This window comes from Oncorhynchus keta, unplaced genomic scaffold (genome assembly GCF_023373465.1).
Source record: "Oncorhynchus keta strain PuntledgeMale-10-30-2019 unplaced genomic scaffold, Oket_V2 Un_scaffold_20017_pilon_pilon, whole genome shotgun sequence".
NCBI lineage: Eukaryota > Metazoa > Chordata > Actinopteri > Salmoniformes > Salmonidae > Oncorhynchus > Oncorhynchus keta.
This window is the reverse complement of record NW_026290852.1, coordinates 46,795-71,435: the sequence shown is the minus strand read 5'-3', so window position 1 is coordinate 71,435 and position 24,641 is coordinate 46,795. Positions and strand designations below refer to the sequence as shown.

General features: G+C 39.6%; 1 protein-coding gene and 2 long non-coding RNA genes across 52 annotated transcripts; 2 read left to right on the top strand and 1 right to left on the bottom strand.

Moving 5' to 3' along the window:
• Positions 1–12,793: 12,793 nt before the first annotated feature.
• Positions 12,794–21,744, bottom strand: mrpl16 (mitochondrial ribosomal protein L16). 14 transcript variants are annotated; one of them, XR_008129741.1, is made up of 6 exons: positions 21,509–21,741; positions 19,743–19,814; positions 17,758–17,906; positions 16,771–17,064; positions 13,206–13,662; positions 12,794–13,131 (listed from the first exon to the last, which is right to left on the bottom strand). XR_008129741.1 is itself a non-coding variant. In XM_052514746.1 (5 exons), the coding sequence occupies exons 1-5, from the start codon at positions 21,573–21,575 to the stop codon at positions 13,471–13,473; spliced, it is 774 nt and encodes a 257-aa protein (XP_052370706.1). In that variant the 5' UTR covers positions 21,576–21,741; the 3' UTR covers positions 12,794–13,470. The 14 variants fall into 14 exon arrangements, 7 of the variants coding, with proteins under 7 accessions (XP_052370706.1, XP_052370713.1, XP_052370710.1 ...); XR_008129742.1 differs by having other exon boundaries at positions 12,794–13,051; XR_008129744.1 differs by having other exon boundaries at positions 12,794–12,970.
• LOC127927970 (uncharacterized) lies at positions 13,554–16,762 on the top strand. Of its 37 annotated transcripts, XR_008129770.1 has the most exons (12): positions 13,625–13,696; positions 13,778–13,858; positions 14,013–14,088; positions 14,162–14,402; positions 14,484–14,767; positions 14,802–14,933; positions 14,967–15,032; positions 15,066–15,230; positions 15,264–15,527; positions 15,594–15,626; positions 15,848–15,880; positions 16,112–16,762. It is a non-coding gene; the product is annotated as an uncharacterized LOC127927970 (long non-coding RNA). The 37 variants fall into 37 exon arrangements; XR_008129763.1 differs by lacking the exon at positions 15,264–15,527 and having other exon boundaries at positions 15,066–15,197; XR_008129753.1 differs by lacking the exon at positions 15,264–15,527 and having other exon boundaries at positions 15,066–15,197; positions 15,561–15,626.
• LOC127927972 (uncharacterized) lies at positions 18,478–19,318 on the top strand. The gene is made up of 3 exons (XR_008129784.1): positions 18,478–18,844; positions 18,991–19,027; positions 19,129–19,318. It is a non-coding gene; the product is annotated as an uncharacterized LOC127927972 (long non-coding RNA).
• Positions 21,745–24,641: the final 2,897 nt, after the last annotated feature.

The window sequence follows — 24,641 nt, the reverse complement described above, 5'->3', positions numbered from 1 at the left end:
ACTGGTTAGATGGGGTTTAGCTATATAATATACTGGTTAGATGGGGTTTAGCTATATAATATACTGGTTAGATGGGGTTTAGCTATATAATATACTGGTTAGATGGGGTTTAGCTATATAATATACTGGTTAGATGGGGTTTAGCTATATAATATACTGGTTAGATGGGGTTTAGCTATATAATATACTGGTTAGATGGGGTTTAGCTATATAATATACTGGTTAGATGGGGTTTAGCTATATAATATACTGGTTAGATGGGGTTTAGCTATATAATATACTGGTTAGATGGGGTTTAGCTATATAATATACTGGTTAGATGGGGTTTAGCTATATAATATACTGGTTAGATGGGGTTTAGCTATATAATATACTGGTTAGATGGGGTTTAGCTATATAATATACTGGTTAGATGGGGTTTAGCTATATAATATACTGGTTAGATGGGGTTTAGCTATATAATATACTGGTTAGATGGGGTTTAGCTATATAATATACTGGTTAGATGGGGTTTAGCTATATAATATACTGGTTAGATGGGGTTTAGCTATATAATATACTGGTTAGATGGGGTTTAGCTATATAATATACTGGTTAGATGGGGTTTAGCTATATAATATACTGGTTAGATGGGGTTTAGCTATATAATATACTGGTTAGATGGGGTTTAGCTATATAATATACTGGTTAGATGGGGTTTAGCTATATAATATACTGGTTAGATGGGGTTTAGCTATATAATATAATGGTTAGATGGGTTAAGCTATATAAAATACTGGTTAGATGGGGTTTAGCTATATAATATACTGGTTAGATGGGGTTTAGCTATATAATATACTGGTTAGATGGGGTTTAGCTATATAAAATACTGGTTAGATGGGGTTTAGCTATATAATATACTGGTTAGATGGGGTTTAGCTATATAATATACTGGTTAGATGGGGTTAAGCTATATAATATACCGGGTTAGATGGGGTTTAGCTATATAATATACTGGTTAGATGGGGTTTAGCTATATAATATACTGGTTAGATGGGGTTTAGCTATATAATATACTGGTTAGATGGGGTTTAGCTATATAATATACTGGTTAGATGGGGTTTAGCTATATAATATACTGGTTAGATGGGGTTTAGCTATATAATATACTGGTTAGATGGGGTTTAGCTATATAATATACTGGTTAGATGGGGTTTAGCTATATAATATACTGGTTAGATGGGGTTTAGCTATATAATATACTGGTTAGATGGGGTTTAGCTATATAATATACTGGTTAGATGGGGTTTAGCTATATAATATACTGGTTAGATGGGGTTTAGCTATATAATATACTGGTTTAGGTTAGATGGGGTTTAGCTATATAATATACTGGTTAGATGGGGTTTAGCTATACTATTAATATACTGGTTAGATGGGGTTTAGCTATATAATATACCGGGTTAGATGGGGTTTAGCTATATAATATACTGGTTAGATGGGGTTTAGCTATATAATATACTGGTTAGATGGGGTTTAGCTATATAATATACTGGTTAGATGGGGTTTAGCTATATAATATACTGGTTAGATGGGGTTTAGCTATATAATATACTGGTTAGATGGGGTTTAGCTATATAATATACTGGTTAGATGGGGTTTAGCTATATAATATACTGGTTAGATGGGGTTTAGCTATATAATATACTGGTTAGATGGGGTTTAGCTATATAATATAATATACTGGTTAGATGGGGTTTAGCTATATAATATACTGGTTAGATGGGGTTTAGCTATATAATATACTGGTTAGATGGGGTTTAGCTATATAATATACTGGTTAGATGGGGTTTAGCTATATAATATACTGGTTAGATGGGGTTTAGCTATATAATATACTGGTTAGATGGGGTTTAGCTATATAATATACTGGTTAGATGGGGTTTAGCTATATAATATACTGGTTAGATGGGGTTTAGCTATATAATATACTGGTTAGATGGGGTTTAGCTATATAATATACTGGTTAGATGGGGTTTAGCTATATAATATACTGGTTAGATGGGGTTTAGCTATATAATATACTGGTTAGATGGGGTTTAGCTATATAATATACTGGTTAGATGGGGTTTAGCTATATAATATACTGGTTAGATGGGGTTTAGCTATATAATATACTGGTTAGATGGGGTTTAGCTATATAATATACTGGTTAGATGGGGTTTAGCTATATAATATACTGGTTAGATGGGGTTTAGCTATATAATATACTGGTTAGATGGGGTTTAGCTATATAATATACTGGTTAGATGGGGTTTAGCTATATAATATACTGGTTAGATGGGGTTTAGCTATATAATATACTGGTTAGATGGGGTTTAGCTATATAATATACTGGTTAGATGGGGTTTAGCTATATAATATACTGGTTAGATGGGGTTTAGCTATATAATATACTGGTTAGATGGGGTTTAGCTATATAATATACTGGTTAGATGGGGTTTAGCTATATAATATAATATACTGGTTAGATGGGGTTTAGCTATATAATATACTGGTTAGATGGGGTTTAGCTATATAATATACTGGTTAGATGGGGTTTAGCTATATAATATACTGGTTAGATGGGGTTTAGCTATATAATATACTGGTTAGATGGGGTTTAGCTATATAATATACTGGTTAGATGGGGTTTAGCTATATAATATACTGGTTAGATGGGGTTTAGCTATATAATATACTGGTTAGATGGGGTTTATATATAATATACTGGTTAGATGGGGTTTAGCTATATAATATACTGGTTAGATGGGGTTTAGCTATATAATATACTGGTTAGATGGGGTTTAGCTATATAATATACTGGTTAGATGGGGTTTAGCTATATAATATACTGGTTAGATGGGGTTTAGCTATATAATATACTGGTTAGATGGGGTTAAGCTATATAATATACTGGTTAGATGGGGTTTAGCTATATAAAATACTGGTTAGATGGGGTTTAGCTATATAATATACTGGTTAGATGGGGTTTAGCTATATAATATACTGGTTAGATGGGGTTTAGCTATATAATATACTGGTTAGATGGGGTTTAGCTATATAATATACTGGTTAGATGGGGTTTAGCTATATAATATACTGGTTAGATGGGGTTTAGCTATATAATATACTGGTTAGATGGGGTTTAGCTATATAATATACTGGTTAGATGGGGTTTAGCTATATAATATACTGGTTAGATGGGGTTTAGCTATATAATATACTGGTTAGATGGGGTTTAGCTATATAATATACTGGTTAGATGGGGTTTAGCTATATAATATACTGGTTAGATGGGGTTTAGCTATATAATATACTGGTTAGATGGGGTTTAGCTATATAATATACTGGTTAGATGGGGTTTAGCTATATAATATACTGGTTAGATGGGGTTTAGCTATATAATATACTGGTTAGATGGGGTTTAGCTATATAATATAATGGTTAGATGGGTTTAGCTATATAATATACTGGTTAGATGGGGTTTAGCTATATAATATACTGGTTAGATGGGGTTTAGCTATATAATATACTGGTTAGATGGGGTTTAGCTATATAATATACTGGTTAGATGGGGTTTAGCTATATAATATAATGGTTAGATGGGGTTTACTGGTTAGATGGGGTTTAGCTATATAATATACTGGTTAGATGGGGTTTAGCTATATAATATACTGGTTAGATGGGGTTTAGCTATATAATATACTGGTTAGATGGGGTTTAGCTATATAATATACTGGTTAGATGGGGTTTAGCTATATAATATACTGGTTAGATGGGGTTTAGCTATATAATAGATGGGGTTTAAGCTATATACTGGTTAGATGGGGTTTAGCTATATAATATACTGGTTAGATGGGGTTTAGCTATATAATATACTGGTTAGATGGGGTTTAGCTATATAATATAATATACTGGTTAGATGGGGTTTAGCTATATAATATACTGGTTAGATGGGGTTTAGCTATATATAATATACTGGTTAGATGGGGTTTAGCTATATAATATAATATACTGGTTAGATGGGGTTTAGCTATATAATATACTGGTTAGATGGGGTTTAGCTATATAATATACTGGTTAGATGGGGTTTAGCTATATAATATACTGGTTAGATGGGGTTTAGCTATATAATATACTGGTTAGATGGGGTTTAGCTATATAATATACTGGTTAGATGGGGTTTAGCTATATAATATACTGGTTAGGTTAGATGGGATTTTAGCTATATAATATACTGGTTAGATGGGGTTTAGCTATATAATATACTGGTTAGATGGGGTTTAGCTATATAATATACTGGTTAGATGGGGTTTAGCTATATAATATACTGGTTAGATGGGGTTTAGCTATATAATATACTGGTTAGATGGGGTTTAGAGATGGGTTAAGCTATATAATATACTGGTTAGATGGGGTTTAGCTATATAATATACTGGTTAGATGGGGTTTAGCTATATAATATACTGGTTAGATGGGGTTTAGCTATATAATATACTGGTTAGATGGGGTTTAGCTATATAATATACTGGTTAGATGGGGTTTAGCTATATAATATACTGGTTAGATGGGGTTTAGCTATATAATATACTGGTTAGATGGGGCTTATAATATACTGGTTAGATGGGGTTTAGCTATATAATATACTGGTTAGATGGGGTTTAGCTATATAATATACTGGTTAGATGGGGTTTAGCTATATAAAATACTGGTTAGATGGGGTTTAGCTATATAATATACTGGTTAGATGGGGTTTAGCTATATAATATACTGGTTAGATGGGGTTTAGCTATATAATATACTGGTTAGATGGGGTTTAGCTATATAATATACTGGTTAGATGGGGTTGAGCTATATAATATACTGGTTAGATGGGGTTTTAGCTATATAATATACTGGTTAGATGGGGTTTAGCTATATAATATACTGGTTAGATGGGGTTTAGCTATATAATATACTGGTTAGATGGGGTTTAGCTATATAATATACTGGTTAGATGGGGTTTAGCTATATAAAATACTGGTTAGATGGGGTTTAGCTATATAATATACTGGTTAGATGGGGTTTAGCTATATAATATACTGGTTAGATGGGGTTAGCTATATAATATACTGGTTAGATGGGGTTTAGCTATATAATATACTGGTTAGATGGGGTTTAGCTATATAATATACTGGTTAGATGGGGTTTAGCTATATAATATACTGGTTAGATGGGGTTTAGCTATATAATATACTGGTTAGATGGGGTTTAGCTATATAATATACTGGTTAGATGGGGTTTAGCTATATAATATACTGGTTAGATGGGGTTTAGCTATATAATATACTGGTTAGATGGGGTTTAGCTATATAATATACCGGGTTAGATGGGGTTTAGCTATATAATATACTGGTTAGATGGGGTTTAGCTATATAATATACTGGTTAGATGGGGTTAAGCTATATAATATACTGGTTAGATGGGGTTTAGCTATATAATATACTGGTTAGATGGGGTTTAGCTATATAATATACTGGTTAGATGGGGTTTAGCTATATAATATACTGGTTAGATGGGGTTTAGCTATATAATATACTGGTTAGATGGGGTTTAGCTATATAATATACTGGTTAGATGGGGTTTAGCTATATAATATACTGGTTAGATGGGGTTTAGCTATATAATATACTGGTTAGATGGGGTTTAGCTATATAATATACTGGTTAGATGGGGTTTAGCTATATAATATACTGGTTAGATGGGGTTTAGCTATATAATATACTGGTTAGATGGGGTTTAGCTGGTATAATATACTGGTTAGATGGGGTTTAGCTATATAATATACTGGTTAGATGGGGTTTAGCTATATAATATACTGGTTAGATGGGGTTTAGCTATATAATATACTGGTTAGATGGGGTTTAGCTATATAATATACTGGTTAGATGGGGTTTAGCTATATAATATACTGGTTAGATGGGGTTTAGCTATATAATATACTGGTTAGATGGGGTTTAGCTATATAATATACTGGTTAGATGGGGTTTAGCTATATAATATACTGGTTAGATGGGGTTTAGCTATATAATATACTGGTTAGATGGGGTTTAGCTATATAATATACTGGTTAGATGGGGTTTAGCTATATAATATACTGGTTAGATGGGGTTTAGCTATATAATATACTGGTTAGATGGGGTTTAGCTATATAATATACTGGTTAGATGGGGTTTAGCTATATAATATACTGGTTAGATGGGGTTTAGCTATATAATATACTGGTTAGATGGGGTTTAGCTATATAATATACTGGTTAGATGGGGTTTAGCTATATAATATACTGGTTAGATAGCTATATAATATACTGGTTAGATGGGGTTTAGCTATATAATATACTGGTTAGATGGGGTTTAGCTATATAATATACTGGTTAGATGGGGTTTAGCTATATAATATAATGGTTAGATGGGGTTTAGCTATATAATATACTGGTTAGATGGGGTTTAGCTATATAATATACTGGTTAGATGGGGTTTAGCTATATAATATACTGGTTAGATGGGGTTTAGCTATATAATATACTGGTTAGATGGGGTTTAGCTATATAATATACTGGTTAGATGGGGTTTAGCTATATAATATACTGGTTAGATGGGGTTTAGCTATATAATATACTGGTTAGATGGGGTTTAGCTATATAATATACTGGTTAGATGGGGTTTAGCTATATAATATACTGGTTAGATGGGGTTTAGCTATATAATATAATATACTGGTTAGATGGGGTTTAGCTATATAATATACTGGTTAGATGGGGTTTAGCTATATAATATACTGGTTAGATGGGGTTTAGCTATATAATATACTGGTTAGATGGGGTTTAGCTATATAATATACTGGTTAGATGGGGTTTAGCTATATAATATACTGGTTAGATGGGGTTTAGCTATATAATATACTGGTTAGATGGGGTTTAGCTATATAATATACTGGTTAGATGGGGTTTAGCTATATAATATACTGGTTAGATGGGGTTTAGCTATATAATATACTGGTTAGATGGGGTTTAGCTATATAATATACTGGTTAGATGGGGTTTAGCTATATAATATACTGGTTAGATGGGGTTTAGCTATATAATATACTGGTTAGATGGGGTTTAGCTATATAATATACTGGTTAGATGGGGTTTAGCTATATAATATACTGGTTAGATGGGGTTTAGCTATATAATATACTGGTTAGATGGGGTTTAGCTATATAATATACTGGTTAGATGGGGTTTAGCTATATAATATACTGGTTAGATGGGGTTTAGCTATATAATATACTGGTTAGATGGGGTTTAGCTATATAATATACTGGTTAGATGGGGTTTAGCTATATAATATACTGGTTAGATGGGGTTTAGCTATATAATATACTGGTTAGATGGGGTTAGCTATATAATATACTGGTTAGATGGGGTTTAGCTATATAATATACTGGTTAGATGGGGTTTAGCTATATAATATACTGGTTAGATGGGGTTTAGCTATATAATATACTGGTTAGATGGGGTTTAGCTATATAATATACCGGGTTAGATGGGGTTTAGCTATATAATATACTGGTTAGATGGGGTTTAGCTATATAATATACTGGTTAGATGGGGTTTAGCTATATAATATACTGGTTAGATGGGGTTTAGCTATATAATATACTGGTTAGATGGGGTTTAGCTATATAATATACTGGTTAGATGGGGTTTAGCTATATAATATACTGGTTAGATGGGGTTTAGCTATATAATATACTGGTTAGATGGGTTAAGCTATATAATATACTGGTTAGATGGGGTTAGCTATATAATATACTGGTTAGATGGGGTTTAGCTATATAATATACTGGTTAGATGGGGTTTAGCTATATAATATACAGGTTAGATGGGGTTTAGCTATATAATATACTGGTTAGATGGGGTTTAGCTATATAATATACTGGTTAGATGGGGTTTAGCTATATAATATACTGGTTAGATGGGGTTTAGCTATATAATATACTGGTTAGATGGGGTTTAGCTATATAATATACTGGTTAGATGGGGTTTAGCTATATAATATACTGGTTAGATGGGGTTTAGCTATATAATATACTGGTTAGATGGGGTTTAGCTATATAATATACTGGTTAGATGGGGTTTAGCTATATAATATACTGGTTAGATGGGGTTTAGCTATATAATATACTGGTTAGATGGGGTTTAGCTATATAATATACTGGTTAGATGGGGTTTAGCTATATAATATACTGGTTAGATGGGGTTTAGCTATATAATATACTGGTTAGATGGGGTTTAGCTATATAATATACTGGTTAGATGGGGTTTAGCTATATAATATACTGGTTAGATGGGGTTTAGCTATATAATATACTGGTTAGATGGGGTTTAGCTATATAATATACTGGTTAGATGGGGTTTAGCTATATAATATACTGGTTAGATGGGGTTTAGCTATATAATATACTGGTTAGATGGGGTTTAGCTATATAATATACTGGTTAGATGGGGTTTAGCTATATAATATACTGGTTAGATGGGGTTTAGCTATATAATATACTGGTTAGATGGGGTTTAGCTATATAATATACTGGTTAGATGGGGTTTAGCTATATAATATACTGGTTAGATGGGGTTTAGCTATATAATATACTGGTTAGATGGGGTTTAGCTATATAATATACTGGTTAGATGGGGTTTAGCTATATAATATACTGGTTAGATGGGGTTTAGCTATATAATATACTGGTTAGATGGGGTTTAGCTATATAATATACTGGTTAGATGGGGTTTAGCTATATAATATACTGGTTAGATGGGGTTTAGCTATATAATATACTGGTTAGATGGGGTTTAGCTATATAATATACTGGTTAGATGGGGTTTAGCTATATAATATACTGGTTAGATGGGGTTTAGCTATATAATATACTGGTTAGATGGGGTTTAGCTATATAATATACTGGTTAGATGGGGTTTAGCTATATAATATACTGGTTAGATGGGGTTTAGCTATATAATATACTGGTTAGATGGGGTTTAGCTATATAATATACTGGTTAGATGGGGTTTAGCTATATAATATACTGGTTAGATGGGGTTTAGCTATATAATATACTGGTTAGATGGGGTTTAGCTATATAATATACTGGTTAGATGGGGTTTAGCTATATAATATACTGGTTAGATGGGGTTTAGCTATATAATATACTGGTTAGATGGGGTTTAGCTATATAATATACTGGTTAGATGGGGTTTAGCTATATAATATACTGGTTAGATGGGGTTTAGCTATATAATATACTGGTTAGATGGGGTTTAGCTATATAATATACTGGTTAGATGGGGTTTAGCTATATAATATACTGGTTAGATGGGGTTTAGCTATATAATATACTGGTTAGATGGGGTTTAGCTATATAATATACTGGTTAGATGGGGTTTAGCTATATAATATACTGGTTAGATGGGGTTTAGCTATATAATATACTGGTTAGATGGGGTTTAGCTATATAATATAATGGTTAGATGGGGTTTAGCTATATAATATAATGGTTAGATGGGGTTATATAAAATACTGGTTAGATGGGGTTTAGCTATATAATATACTGGTTAGATGGGGTTTAGCTATATAATATACTGGTTAGATGGGGTTTAGCTATATAATATACTGGTTAGATGGGGTTTAGCTATATAATATACTGGTTAGATGGGGTTTAGCTATATAATATACTGGTTAGATGGGGTTTAGCTATATAATATACTGGTTAGATGGGGTTTAGCTATATAATATACTGGTTAGATGGGGTTTAGCTATATAATATACTGGTTAGATGGGGTTTAGCTATATAATATACTGGTTAGATGGGGTTTAGCTATATAATATACTGGTTAGATGGGGTTTAGCTATATAATATACTGGTTAGATGGGGTTTAGCTATATAATATACTGGTTAGATGGGGTTTAGCTATATAATATACTGGTTAGATGGGGTTTAGCTATATAATATACTGGTTAGATGGGGTTTAGCTATATAATATACTGGTTAGATGGGGTTTAGCTATATAATATACTGGTTAGATGGGGTTTAGCTATATAATATACTGGTTAGATGGGGTTTAGCTATATAATATACTGGTTAGATGGGGTTTAGCTATATAATATACTGGTTAGATGGGGTTTAGCTATATAAAATACTGGTTAGATGGGGTTTAGCTATATAATATACTGGTTAGATGGGGTTTAGCTATATAATATACTGGTTAGATGGGGTTTAGCTATATAATATACTGGTTAGATGGGGTTAAGCTATATAATATACTGGTTAGATGGGGTTTAGCTATATAATATACTGGTTAGATGGGGTTTAGCTATATAATATACTGGTTAGATGGGGTTTAGCTATATAATATACTGGTTAGATGGGGTTTAGCTATATAATATACTGGTTAGATGGGGTTTAGCTATATAATATACTGGTTAGATGGGGTTTAGCTATATAATATACTGGTTAGATGGGGTTTAGCTATATAATATACTGGTTAGATGGGGTTTAGCTATATAATATACTGGTTAGATGGGGTTTAGCTATATAATATACTGGTTAGATGGGGTTTAGCTATATAATATACTATACTTGTAAGTTAATACCTGTCTATTAAATATACTTTCATGGTGTAATTAATACAAACCCCACACACTGCTTCCTTGGTGACGTTGTGGTTTCATTCCATGATATTATAGAGAGAGAGACATTGTGTGTTATCACCGTCAGACCTCAACTAAATGAGTGAACCTGATTCCATGATATTATAGAGAGAGAGAGACAGCTGTGGAGACATTGTGTGTTATCACCATCAGACCTCAACTAAATGAGTGAACCTGATTCCATGATATTATAGAGAGAGAGAGACATTGTGTGTTATCACCATCAGACCTCAACTAAATGAGTGAACCTGATTCCATGATATTATAGAGAGAGAGAGAGACAGCTGTGGAGACATTGTGTGTTATCACCATCAGACCTCAACTAAATGAGTGAACCTGATTCCATGATATTATAGAGAGAGAGAGACATTGTGTGTTATCGCCATCAGACCTCAACTAAATGAGTGAACCTGATTCCATGATATTATAGAGAGAGAGAGACAGCTGTGGAGACATTGTGTGTTATCGCCATCAGACCTCAACTAAATGAGTGAACCTGATTCCATGATATTATAGAGAGAGAGACATTGTGTGTTATCGCCATCAGACCTCAACTAAATGAGTGAACCTGATTCCATGATATTATAGAGAGAGAGAGAGACATTGTGTGTTATCACCGTCAGACCTCAACTAAATGAGTGAACCTGATTCCATGATATTATAGAGAGAGAGAGACAGCTGTGGAGACATTGTGTGTTATCACCATCAGACCTCAACTAAATGAGTGAACCTGATTCCATGATATTATAGAGAGAGAGACAGCTGTGGAGACATTGTGTGTTATCGCCATCAGACCTCAACTAAATGAGTGAACCTGATTCCATGATATTATAGAGAGAGAGAGAGACAGCTGTGGAGACATTGTGTGTTATCACCATCAGACCTCAACTAAATGAGTGAACCTGATTCCATGATATTATAGAGAGAGAGAGAGACACAGCTGTGGAGACATTGTGCGTTATCGCCATCAGACCTCAACTAAATGAGTGAACCTGATTCCATGATATTATAGAGAGAGAGAGAGAGAGAGACATTGTGTGTTATCACTATCAGACCTCAACTAAATGAGTGAACCTGATTCCATGATATTATAGAGAGAGAGGGACAGCTGTGGAGACATTGTGTGTTATCGCCATCAGACCTCAACTAAATGAGTGAACCTGATTCCATGATATTATAGAGAGAGAGAGAGAGACAGCTGTGGAGACATTGTGCGTTATCACCATCAGACCTCAACTAAATGAGTGAACCTGATTCCATGATATTATAGAGAGAGGGACAGCTGTGGAGACATTGTGTGTTATCACCATCAGACCTCAACTAAATGAGTGAACCTGATTCCATGATATTAGAGAGAGAGAGGACAGCTGTGGAGACATTGTGTGTTATCACCATCAGACCTCAACTAAATGAGTGAACCTGATTCCATGATATTATAGAGAGAGAGAGAGACACAGCTGTGGAGACATTGTGCGTTATCGCCATCAGACTTCAACTAAATGAGTGAACCTGATTCCATGATATTATAGAGAGAGAGAGAGCTGTGGAGACATTGTGTGTTATCGCCATCAGACCTCAACTAAATGAGTGAACCTGATTCCATGATATTATAGAGAGAGAGAGACAGCTGTGGAGACATTGTGTGTTATCGCCATCAGACCTCAACTAAATGAGTGAACCTGATTCCATGATATTATAGAGAGAGAGAGAGAGAGGCAGCTGTGGAGACATTGTGTGTTATCACCATCAGACCTCAACTAAATGAGTGAACCTGTAGTCAGCATTTCATTGTACTGTGTACCATGTGTATATCCTGTACATATGACAAATAAACTGGGTTTGAGTGACATATTGGTGTCTAACAACATCACATGACCAGGCGGATCACATGACCAGGCGGATCACATGACCAGGCGGATCACATGACCAGGCGGATCACATGACCAGGCGGATCACATGATCGGCACATAATGATCTTCAAACAACGTTGGTCATCAAACACATCCATTGGCACCAACATTCATTCTTCACACGGCTCCAGATTAAACAGATTAGAAGACAAGTGTCTTTATTTCCTGATCGAACACCAATCACTGATCTGGTACAGACAAGCAACAGGCTACATTCCAATAAGGGAGTCACACAGGAGGAGAGAATTCTCCACGTGACTGTCAGCCATTTTGGCTCCATGGACTGTGTCTTGACGTGGCACCCGGGCTCTGGTCAAAAGTGGTTGGAGCGAATAGGGAATAGGCAGCCATTTTGGCTCCATGGGCTGTGTCTGACGTGGCACCCGGGCTCTGGTCAAAAGTAGTGCAGCGAATAGGGAATAGGCAGCCATTTTGGCTCCATGGGCTGTGTCTGACGTGGCACCCGGGCTCTGGTCAAAAGTAGTGCAGCCGAATAGGGAACAGGCAGCCATTTTGGCTCCATGGGCTGTGTCTGACATGGCACCTGGTCAAAAGTGGTGCAGCGAATAGGGAATAGGCTGCCATTTTGGCTCCATGGGCTGTGTCTGACATGGCACCTGGTCAAAAGTAGTGCAGCGAATAGGGAACAGGCTGCCATTTTGGCTCCATGGGTTGTGTCTGACGTGGCACCCGGGCTCTGGTCAAAAGTGGTGCAGCGAATAGGGAACAGGCAGCCATTTTGGATGCATGCCATGTTCCAAACTGCAGTCAGCTGTTAAAATGTATTTGAGGGCACCACGGCGACTCCCTCACACCCTGCCCGGGTTGTGGAACTTTCCGCTGTGCTTCCCGTGGTTGTGGAGGTCAAAGGGGCTGAGGACCCTCCTGACCCCCAGCATGTTGCCCCTGGCGATCCTCTGGAAGGTCCAGGGGTTCTGGTTGTTCTGCTCCATGTCCTGCTGCTCCTGCTGCATGGCTGCCAGGCTCTCTCTGGACACTACCTGGTGGAGAGAGGGGTCAGAGGTTAGAGGTCAGGTATAGTGTTCCTGCTGCATGGCAGCCAGGCTCTCTCTGGACACTACCTGGTGGAGAGAGGAGTCAGAGGTTAGAGGTCAGGTATAGTGTTCCTGCTGCATGGCTGCCAGGCTCTCTCTGGACACTACCTGGTGGAGAGAGGGGTCAGAGGTTAGAGGTCAGGTATAGTGTTCCTGCTGATGGCTGCCAGGCTCTCTCTGGACACTACCTGGTGGAGAGAGGGGTCAGAGGTTAGAGGTCAGGTATAGTGTTCCTGCTGCATGGCTGCCAGGCTCTCTCTGGACACTACCTGGTGGAGAGAGAGGTTAGAGGTCAGGTATAGTGTTCCGGCTGCATGGCTGCCAGGCTCTCTCTGGACACTACCTGGTGGAGAGAGGGGTCAGAGGTTAGAGGTCATGTATAGTGTTCCTGCTGCCAGGCTCTCTCTGGACACTACCGGGTGGAGAGAGGGGTCAGAGGTTAGAGGTCAGGTATAGTGTTCCTGCTGCATGGCTGCCAGGCTCTCTCTGGACACTACCTGGTGGAGAGAGGGGTCAGAGGTTAGAGGTCAGGTATAGTGTTCCTGCTGCATGGCTGCCAGGCTCTCTCTGGACACTACCTGGTGGAGAGAGGGGTCAGAGGTCAGGTATAGTGTTCCTGCTGCATGGCTGCCAGGCTCTCTCTGGACACTACCTGGTGGAGAGAGGGGTCAGAGGTTAGAGGTCAGGTATAGTGTTCCTGCTGCATGGCTGCCAGGCTCTCTCTGGACACTACCGGGTGGAGAGAGGGGTCAGAGGTTAGAGGTCAGGTATAGTGTTCCTGCTGCATGGCTGCCAGACTCTCTCTGGACACTACCTGGTGGAGAGAGGGGTCAGAGGTTACACTAGGTCAGGTATAGTGTTCCTGCTCCATCGCAGCCAGGTTCTCTGCTTACTACCTGGTGGAGGGGGGTCAGAGGTTAGAGGTCAGGTATAGGATTAGAATCAGAGGAAATGATAGACGTCTTTAGAATCAGATTCATAGTCCTCCCTATAAGGTGGCACGGTAGAATGTAATGAGGTCTCTGATGCTACCACAGTAGAATGTAATGAGGTCTCTGATGCTACCACAGTAAGAATGTAATGAGGTCTCTGATGCTACCACAGTAGAATGTAATGAGGTCTCTGATGCTACCACAGTAGAATGTAATGAGGTCTCTGATGCTACCACAGTAGAATGTAATGAGGTCTCTGATGCTACCACAGTAGAATGTAATGAGGTCTCTGATGCTACCGCAGTAAAATGTAATGAGGTCTCTGATGCTACCACAGTAGAATGTAATGAGGTCTCTGATGCTACCACAGTAGAATGTAATGAGGTCTCTGATGCTACCACAGTAGAATGTAATAAGGTCTCTGATGCTACCACAGTAGAATGTAATGAGGTCTCTGATGCTACCACAGTAGAATGTAATGAGGTCTCTGATGCTACCACAGTAGAATGTAATGAGGTCTCTGATGCTACCACAGTAGAATGTAATGAGGTCTCTGATGCTACCGCAGTAGAATGTAATGAGGTCTCTGATGCTACCACAGTAGAATGTAATGAGGTCTCTGATGCTACCGCAGTAGAATGTAATGAGGTCTCTGATGCTACCGCAGTAGAATGTAATGAGGTCTCTGATGCTACCGCAGTAGAATGTAATGAGGTCTCTGATGCTACCACAGTAGAATGTAATGAGGTCTCTGATGCTACCGCAGTAGAATGTAATGAGGTCTCTGATGCTACCGCAGTAGAATGTAATGATGTCTCTGATGCTACCGCAGTAGAATGTAATGAGGTCTCTGATGCTACCGCAGTAGAATGTAATGAGGTCTCTGATGCTACCGCAGTAGAATGTAATGAGGTCTCTGATGCTACCACAGTAGAATGTAATGAGGTCTCTGATGCTACCACAGTAGAATGTAATGAGGTCTGATGCTGTAGAATGTAATGAGGTCTCTGATGCTACCACAGTAGAATGTAATGAGGTCTCTGATGCTACCCAGTAGAATGTAATGAGGTCTCTGATGCTACCCAGTAGAATGTAATGAGGTCTCTGATGCTACCACAGTAGAATGTAATGAGGATCTCTGATGCTACCCAGTAGAATGTAATGAGGTCTCTGATGCTACCGCAGTAGAATGTAATGAGGTCTCTGATGCTACCACAGTAGAATGTAATGAGGTCTCTGATGCTACCACAGTAGAATGTAATGAGCTCTCTGATGCTACCGCAGTAAAATGTAATGAGGTCTCTGATTCTACCGCAGTAGAATGTAATGATGTCTCTGATTCTACCACAGTAGAATGTAATGAGGTCTCTGATGCTACCGCAGTAGAATGTAATGAGGTCTCTGATGCTACCACAGTAGAATGTAATGATGTCTCTGATGCTACCACAGTAGAATGTAATGAGGTCTCTGATGCTACCACAGTATAATTCAATATCCCAAGCCTAATAGGGAACTAGTTTTTCCCCCAACATATCCCTGCATTTAGAGGAGCAGATGCTACTGTGATTGGCCAGCACCACCCCTAGATGTGGCCCTTTAGAGGAGCAGATGCTACTGTGATTGGCCAGCACCACCCCTAGATGTGGCCCTTTAGAGGAGCAGATGCTACTGTGATTGGCCAGCACCACCCCTAGATGTGGCCTTTTAGAGGAGCAGATGCTACTGTGATTGGCCAGCACCACCCCTAGATGTGGCCCTTTAGAGGAGCAGATGCTACTGTGATTGGCCAGCACCACCCCTAGATGTGGCCCTTTAGAGGAGCAGATGCTACTGTGATTGGCCAGCACCACCCCTAGATGTGGCCCTTTAGAGGAGCAGATGCTCCTGTGATTGGCCAGCACCACCCCTAGATGTGGCCCTTTAGAGGAGCAGATGCTACTGTGATTGGCCAGCACCACCCCTAGATGTGGCCCTTTAGAGGAGCAGATGCTACTGTGATTGGCCAGCACCACCCCTAGATGTGGCCCTTTAGAGGAGCAGATCTTACTGTGATTGGCCAGCACCACCCCGAGATGTGGCCCTTTAGAGGAGCAGATTTAAGTACCCCCAGCGGGGAGCTGACCTTGGCAGGGAAGGGCAGTTTCTTGGCCACTTCCTTGAGGATAGGCTCCACCTCGCCCAGCTCCAGCCGTCCCCCGACCTCCACAATCATCCGTCCGTACTTCACCGGTGTGACGTAGTGGTCGATGTTCCCTTTGCCCCCGCCCATCCTCTGGCCCAGGCCCTTCCTGGTGATGGGCTTGTAGGGGGCGTTAATACGCCAGCGGGCGAAGGTGGTGCGAGGGTCCATCCTCCTGTTGATGGTCAGACGAATCATCTCCATGTGACCAAAGTGGAGGTAGCCCCCGCCCAGCGCCTGAGGAGAGGAGGATGATTGGATTAGAAGTGGAGGTAGCCCCCGCCCAGCGCCTGAGGAGAGGAGGATGATTGGATTAGAAGTGGAGGTAGCCCCCGCCCAGCGCCTGAGGAGAGGAGGATGATTGGATTAGAAGCCCCCGCCCAGCGCCTGAGGAGAGGAGGATGATTGGATTAGAAGGAGGCCCCCGCCCAGCGCCTGAGGAGAGGAGGATGATTGGATTAGAAGGAGGTAGCCCCGCCCAGCGCCTGAGGAGAGGAGGATGATTGGATTAGAAGGAGGTAGCCCCCGCCCAGCGCCTGAGGAGAGGAGGATGATTAGATTAGAAGTGGAGGTAGCCCCCGCCCAGCGCCTGAGGAGAGGAGGATGATTGGATAAGAAGTGGAGGTAGCCCCGCCCAGCGCCTGAGGAGAGGAGGATGATTGGATTAGAAGGAGGTAGCCCCCGCCCAGCGCCTGAGGAGAGGCGGATGACAGGAGGAAGTTTGAAACAGTGAAGAAATAAATGAACTTTTATCAATCACAGAACAGTTCTGGAACATTGACCTTTAGGGGGAAGTGTTGATCAATATAACGACATCCACAGACCCTGATGGGAGATTATATTAACACATAACCCTCGTAGGCATGTAGACGGAGTTCTCTGTGTGTTCAACACACACACACACTCACACTCACACACTCACACACTCACCACGATGCCGTACTGTCCCTTGGTGAAGGTGTTGGCTGTCTGGGCTGGTCCCTGGATGTCTCTTAGCTTCTTCATCTCCTTCCTCGCCTTCTTGAAGTTGGGCACCTTGTTCAGAAACTTCAGCTTGGGTCTTTCAGGTAGCACAACCTCTACAGGGGTCACAGAGAGGGGGTCACAGAGAGGGGGTCACAGAGAGGGGGTCACAGAGAGGGGGTCACAGAGAGGGGGTCACAGAGAGGGGTCACAGAGAGGAGTCACAGAGAGAGGAGTCACAGAGAGAGGGGTCACACTATAGTCACCACTATTGTAAAGTGACTATTCTACTGGATGTCATAAGGTGAATGCACCAATTTGTAAGTCGCTCTGGATAAGAGCGTCTGCTAAATGACTTAAATGTAAATGTGGTCACAGAGAGAGGGGTCACAGAGAGGGGGTCACAGAGAGGGGGGGTCACAGAGAGGGGGTTACAGAGAGGGGGTCACAGAGACGGGGTCACAGAGACGGGGTCACAGAGAGAGGGGTCACAGAGAGAGGGGTCACGGTAAACAGTGTATGGAGTCTGGGTGATCTTGACCTGTAGCCAAAGTGTGTGTGTGGTCAGAAACCTTGACGGATATGATGCAATGTTGTTATGATGCAAACTGAATGCTTGACCACCATGACCACCATGACCACCATGACCACCATAACCACCATAACCACCATGACCACCATGACCATCATGACCACCATGACCATCATGACCACCATGACCACCATGACCATCATGACCATCATGACCACCATGACCACCATGACCACCATGACCATCAAACGTATCGCCATTCTAGATAAGAGGGTCAACACAATGCTTCATCTATTCTAGATAAGAGGGTCAACACAATGCTTCATCTATTCTAGATAAGAGGGTCAACACAATGCTTCATCCATTCTAGATAAGAGAGGTTCAACACAATGATTCATCCATTCTAGATAAGAGGGGTTCAACACAATGCTTCATCTATTCTAGATAAGAGGGTCAACACAATGCTTCATCTATTCTAGATAAGAGGGTCAACACAATGCTTCATCCATTCTAGATAAGAGGGTTCAACACAATGATTCATCCATTCTAGATAAGAGAGGTTCAACACAATGATTCATCCATTCTAGATAAGAGGGGTTCAACACAATGCTTCATCCATTCTAGATAAGAGAGGTTCAACACAATGCTTCATCCATTCTAGATAAGAGGGTTCAACACAATGCTTCATCCATTCTAGATAAGAGGGTCAACACAATGCTTCATCCATTCTAGGAAGCTTCATCCATTCTAGATAAGAGGGGTTCCAGGTCAACACAATGCTTCATCCATTCTAGATAAGAGGGCAGTTCAACACAATGCTTCATCCATTCTAGATAAGAGGGTCAACACAATGATTCATCCATTCTAGGAAGCCAGGTCAACACAATGCTTCATCCATTCTAGATAAGAGGGGTTCAACACAATGCTTCATCCATTCTAGATAAGAGGGGTCAACACAATGCTTCATCCATTCTAGATAAGAGGGGTTCAACACAATGCTTCATCCATTCTAGATAAGCCAGGTCAACACAATGCTTCATCCATTCTAGATAAGAGGGTTCAACACAATGCTTCATCCATTCTAGATAAGAGGGTTCAACACAATGCTTCATCCATTCTAGGAAGCCAGGTCAACACAATGCTTCATCCATTCTAGGAAGCCAGGTCAACACAATGCTTCATCCATTCTAGGAAGCCAGGTCAACACAATGCTTCATCCATTCTAGGAAGCCAGTTCAACACAATGCTTCATCCATTCTGGAAGCCAGGTCAACACAATGCTTCATCCATTCTAGGAAGCCAGTTCAACACAATGCTTCATCCATTCTAGGAAGCCAGGTCAACACAATGCTTCATCCATTCTAGGAAGCCAGGTCAACTGATTGAATGCTGAAGGTACATGGCAAAGAAAGATGCTTACCGCTGTAGTCTGGAGGCACCTCGTATGTCTTCATCCCAGCAGACAGGACCTTCAGATGACTCTGCAGGACACCTGGACAACAAACAATCATAGTTTAATATTGCTGCTAGCTAGCTAAAGCCGTTAGCTAGAAAGCCCAGCTAATATAATAGTGGCTGCGGGCAGCCAGTCAAGCGTGTTGCAAAAGATTGCAGGAATACAGCATGAGCATTTATTTAAGATCATCAAGCTGGTTGGTTTGTAGGGCAACCATTCACAGCTAACTAGCTCCTTCTTCATCTAGCTGGTTGGTTTGTAGGGCAACCATTCACAGCTAACTAGCTCCTTCTTCATCTAGCTGGTTGGTTTGTAGGGCAACCATTCACAGCTAACTAGCTCCTTCTTCATCTAGCTGGTTGGTTTGTAGGGCAACCATTCACAGCTAACTAGCTCCTTCTTCATCTAGCTGGTTGGTTTGTAGGGCAACCATTCACAGCTAACTAGCTCCTTCTTCATCTAACTGGTTGGTTTGTAGGGCAACCATTCACAGCTAACTAGCTCCTTCTTCATCTAACTGGTTGGTTTGTAGGGCAACCATTCACAGCTAACTAGCTCCTTCTTCATCTAACTGGTTGGTTTGTAGGGCAACCATTCACAGCTAACTAGCTCCTTCATCAGGACCGGCAGGCTTTCACTTCTTTCCTACTGATCAACCTTTTGGCCTCAACCACTCTGCCTCCCATCACATGTTATATAATATCATGGGGACATATTGGGACACCAGCGATGACTCTACTCGACCACTCTGCCTCCCTTCACATGTTATATAATACCATGGGGACATATTGGGACACCAGCGATGACTCTACTCGACCACTCTGCCTCCCTTCACATGTTATATAATATCATGGGGACATATTGGGACACCAGCGATGACTCTACTCAACCACTCTGCCTCCCTTCACATGTTATATAATATCATGGGGACATATTGGGACACCAGCGATGACTCTACTCGACCACTCTGCCTCCCTTCACATGTTATATAATACCATGGGGACATATTGGGACACCAGCGATGACTCTACTCAACCACTCTGCCTCCCATCACATGTTATATAATATCATGTGGACATATTGGGACACCAGCGATGACTCTACTCAACCAAGCATAAAAACCCAGGACATGACTTTTCATCTTCTTCCCAGTAAAGCTTTTCCAATTGCATTATCTTCCCTTGATGAGCCTGACAACTACAAAATATTTGCAATCTTTTCCTTTTCTAATGAACCGGGCCAGTTGGACCTCACACCTCTCTCTTTCTCTTTGACATTGGTTAGTCGGATAGTGTGTAAATGAAGCCCTGTGGTCTCATCAAACACCATCACGACTTTCCACTACAACACATCACTACTATTGATGTTTCCAACCTTGGCCCTCTTTATGCGTTCTTTACTAGACGCTCCATCGCTTCCTGTATCAGGATCTCTCTTCTTCCTGTCTTCCTACTACAGCCCATTCAGATCCGTGACCCTCATCCTTCCGCTCCATATCACAACTGACACCTAATATTGTTCGGCTGTTTCTTCTCCAATCTTTTCTCCATTTCGTCCACACTACTCGCGTCCATTTCCAACATGAGCTAGTTGTCAAGCACTCTCTCACACTCACAAAACACGGGGCCAGTCTTGTCATGTTTTTTGATGAGATAAAGGAACATTGAACAGTTTGCAGCGTGACAAGTCTACCCCTCGTCCGCAAACCAGCTACTGTGACAGAACCTTACCTTGGAGCCCCGTGGATCTACCAGTGTTGGCCAATCCGACAAGAGCGGATTTGAATAGAGAAAGCATAGCTTGCAAGTTATGACTATTGACTATGTTAGAAATCGATAGTTTATGTTATCGTCACCATCATTTCAAATAAACAACTATTAAAGGTTACGATGAATAGGTTCGTTCATAAAATCACGCGTTGCACAAGGTCACGCCGCTATGAAGTGGGCAAGAATGACTAAGTACTTCCGGGTTACGGATTTTTGCAACCCTTCAGAATAAAAGTCCCATAATTAGTACGAAAATTAAGGAAAATTTATACAATTATTAATATATTGTATACTAAGTTATCATACAAAGAATAATTAAAAGTAGTTCTATAAGATATTATGTCTTAAAAAATATATATGTCAAGCCTACATGATCAAGAATGTTTTTTGTTTGTGTAAGCTGATTGGTCACTCTTTAAGGGCCACAGAACGAGCAGTGACGCTCCTTGGGTTGAACACTCTATGGATTTGTAAACTCGAGGTGGTCCTGAGTAGAAATTGGAACCATATTACTGCGACACAACGAACAGGAAATTGTGTACTACGGTGCAGTATGTCCAATATGAAAAACGCACTGAACATCGTGCAATATGAAATGGGCTAATTAACGATGGGATTTAACCAGTTAAATGTAACTAAATGTCATTTTAAATGTAATAAGTATTTATCATAAGAGGACCATTCACAATAACTGGTAATGCTGCATACTCCAAGAAAGGTTCAAATCTCACCTTTATGGTAAAAAAAACAATAATTATACATTGCTGAGGTGTATATTATTATCTATATTATTTTCGATTAATCTCTGCATGTACTCCCGTGATGAACCCACTCTCTCCTGCTGTGCTACAATGTCAGGATTGCAGGCACGTACTTTGTCAGTGGCTGTGACGTAAAGTTCAGCCAGGAGATGATGGACAGTCGGAAGAGCGAATGAAAATGGTAGGCGGGACATTCCAGGCTCAGAAAACGTACTACTGTATCCATGGGAACTAGGGCTAATTGCTCAATTACACGCCATTGATTTATAAGCGATTTTATGTTATTTTACTAGGCAAGTCAGTTAAGAACAAATTCTTATTTTCAATTACGGCCTAGAAACAGTGGGTTAACTGCCTTGTTCAGGGGCAGAACGATAGATGTTTACCTTGTCAGCTCGGGGATTTGATCCGCCGACATTTCGGTTACAAGTCCAACACTACGTACCGGTTGGAACCGGTACCAGAACCACGCAGGTCCCCTAAACAGAAAAAAAAGTGTTTTCTAAAGTTAATTATTATTATAATATTATTATTCATATTGTTATTACTATCATTATTAATAGTAGCATTATAAATAATTGTTTTGTTTATTTGTATTATTGTTGTTACCATAGTAACTATCTAATAATCATTACTTTTAATGCTGTTAACAATAATGTCAATGCTATAATATTATTTGTGCTATAAAGGCGATTCGCTTTATTATTATTTTCATATTGTTAATCAAAAGTATGCTGACATTTCTTTATAAAATGTTACACATTTCGATCATTTGTATTATTTTTCACCCAAATTCATTGCGGGACTTTTATTTGAAAGGAAAATCACTGATGTCACTGCCTTATTCCTGCTGGCGGGAACGATGGTCGCAACAACATCCGGTGCCCTGGTAATATTGCACCGTGTGGAACACATAAATGGAATCCAATAGTTCCTATTGACACTTCACCAAAAAAGGTGTCCAGAAATTAAATTAGGTTACTTGCTCAGCTGAGATGCATAACAATGATCTGGTTATTCTTGTTTGCTTTATGTCTGTTTAAACGTTATATGATGACCATTAATTAATACATAAGAAACATATTGGGTTAGGGAGCCTTTTTCTTAAATGGGTTTTTGGGACTCAGTGGGTATTAAATGGGTTTTGGGAATCAGTGGGTATTGGGAATCAGTGGGTATTAAATGGGTATTGGGAATCAGTGGGTGTTAAATGGGTATTGGGAATCAGTGGGTATTAAATGGGTATTGGGAATCAGTGGGTGTTAAATGGGTTTTGGGAATCAGTGGGTATTAAATGGGTATTGGGAATCAGTGGGTGGGGTTTTGGGAATCAGTGGTATTAAATGGGTTTGGGAATCAGTGGGTATTAAATGGGTTTGGGAATCAGTGGTATTAAATGGGTATTGGGAATCAGTGGGTATTAAATGGGTATTGGGAATCAGTGGGTATTAAATGGGTTTTGGGAATCAGTGGGTATTAAATGGGTATTGGGAATCAGTGGGTATTAAATGGGTATTGGGAATCAGTGGGTATTAAATGGGTATTGGGAATCAGTGGGTATTAAATGGGTATTGGGAATCAGTGGGTATTAAATGGGTTTTGGGAATCAGTGGGTATTAAATGGGTATTGGGAATCAGTGGGTATTAAATGGGTATTGGGAATCAGTGGGTATTAAATGGGTATTGGGAATCAGTGGGTGTTAAATGGGTATTGGGAATCAGTGGGTGTTAAATGGGTATTGGGAATCAGTGGGTATTAAATGGGTATTGGGAATCAGTGGGTATTAAATGGGTATTGGGAATCAGTGGGTATTAAATGGGTATTGGGAATCAGTGGGTGTTAAATGGGTATTGGGAATCAGTGGGTATTGGGAATCAGTGGGTGTTAAATGGGTATTGGGAATCAGTGGGTATTAAATGGGTATTGGGAATCAGTGGGTATTAAATGGGTATTGGGAATCAGTGGGTATTAAATGGGTATTGGGAATCAGTGGGTGTTAAATGGGTTTTGGGAATCAGTGGGTATTGGGAATCAGTGGGTATTAAATGGGTATTGGGAATCAGTGGGTATTAAATGGGTATTGGGAATCAGTGGGTGTTAAATGGGTATTGGGAATCAGTGGGTGTTAAATGGGTATTGGGAATCAGTGGGTATTAAATGGGTATTGGGAATCAGTGGGTATTAAATGGGTATTGGGAATCAGTGGGTGTTAAATGGGTATTGGGAATCAGTGGGTGTTGAATGGGTATTGGGAATCAGTGGGTATTAAATGGGTTTTTGGAATCAGTGGTATTAAACGGGTTTTGGGAATCAGTGGGTATTAAATGGGTAT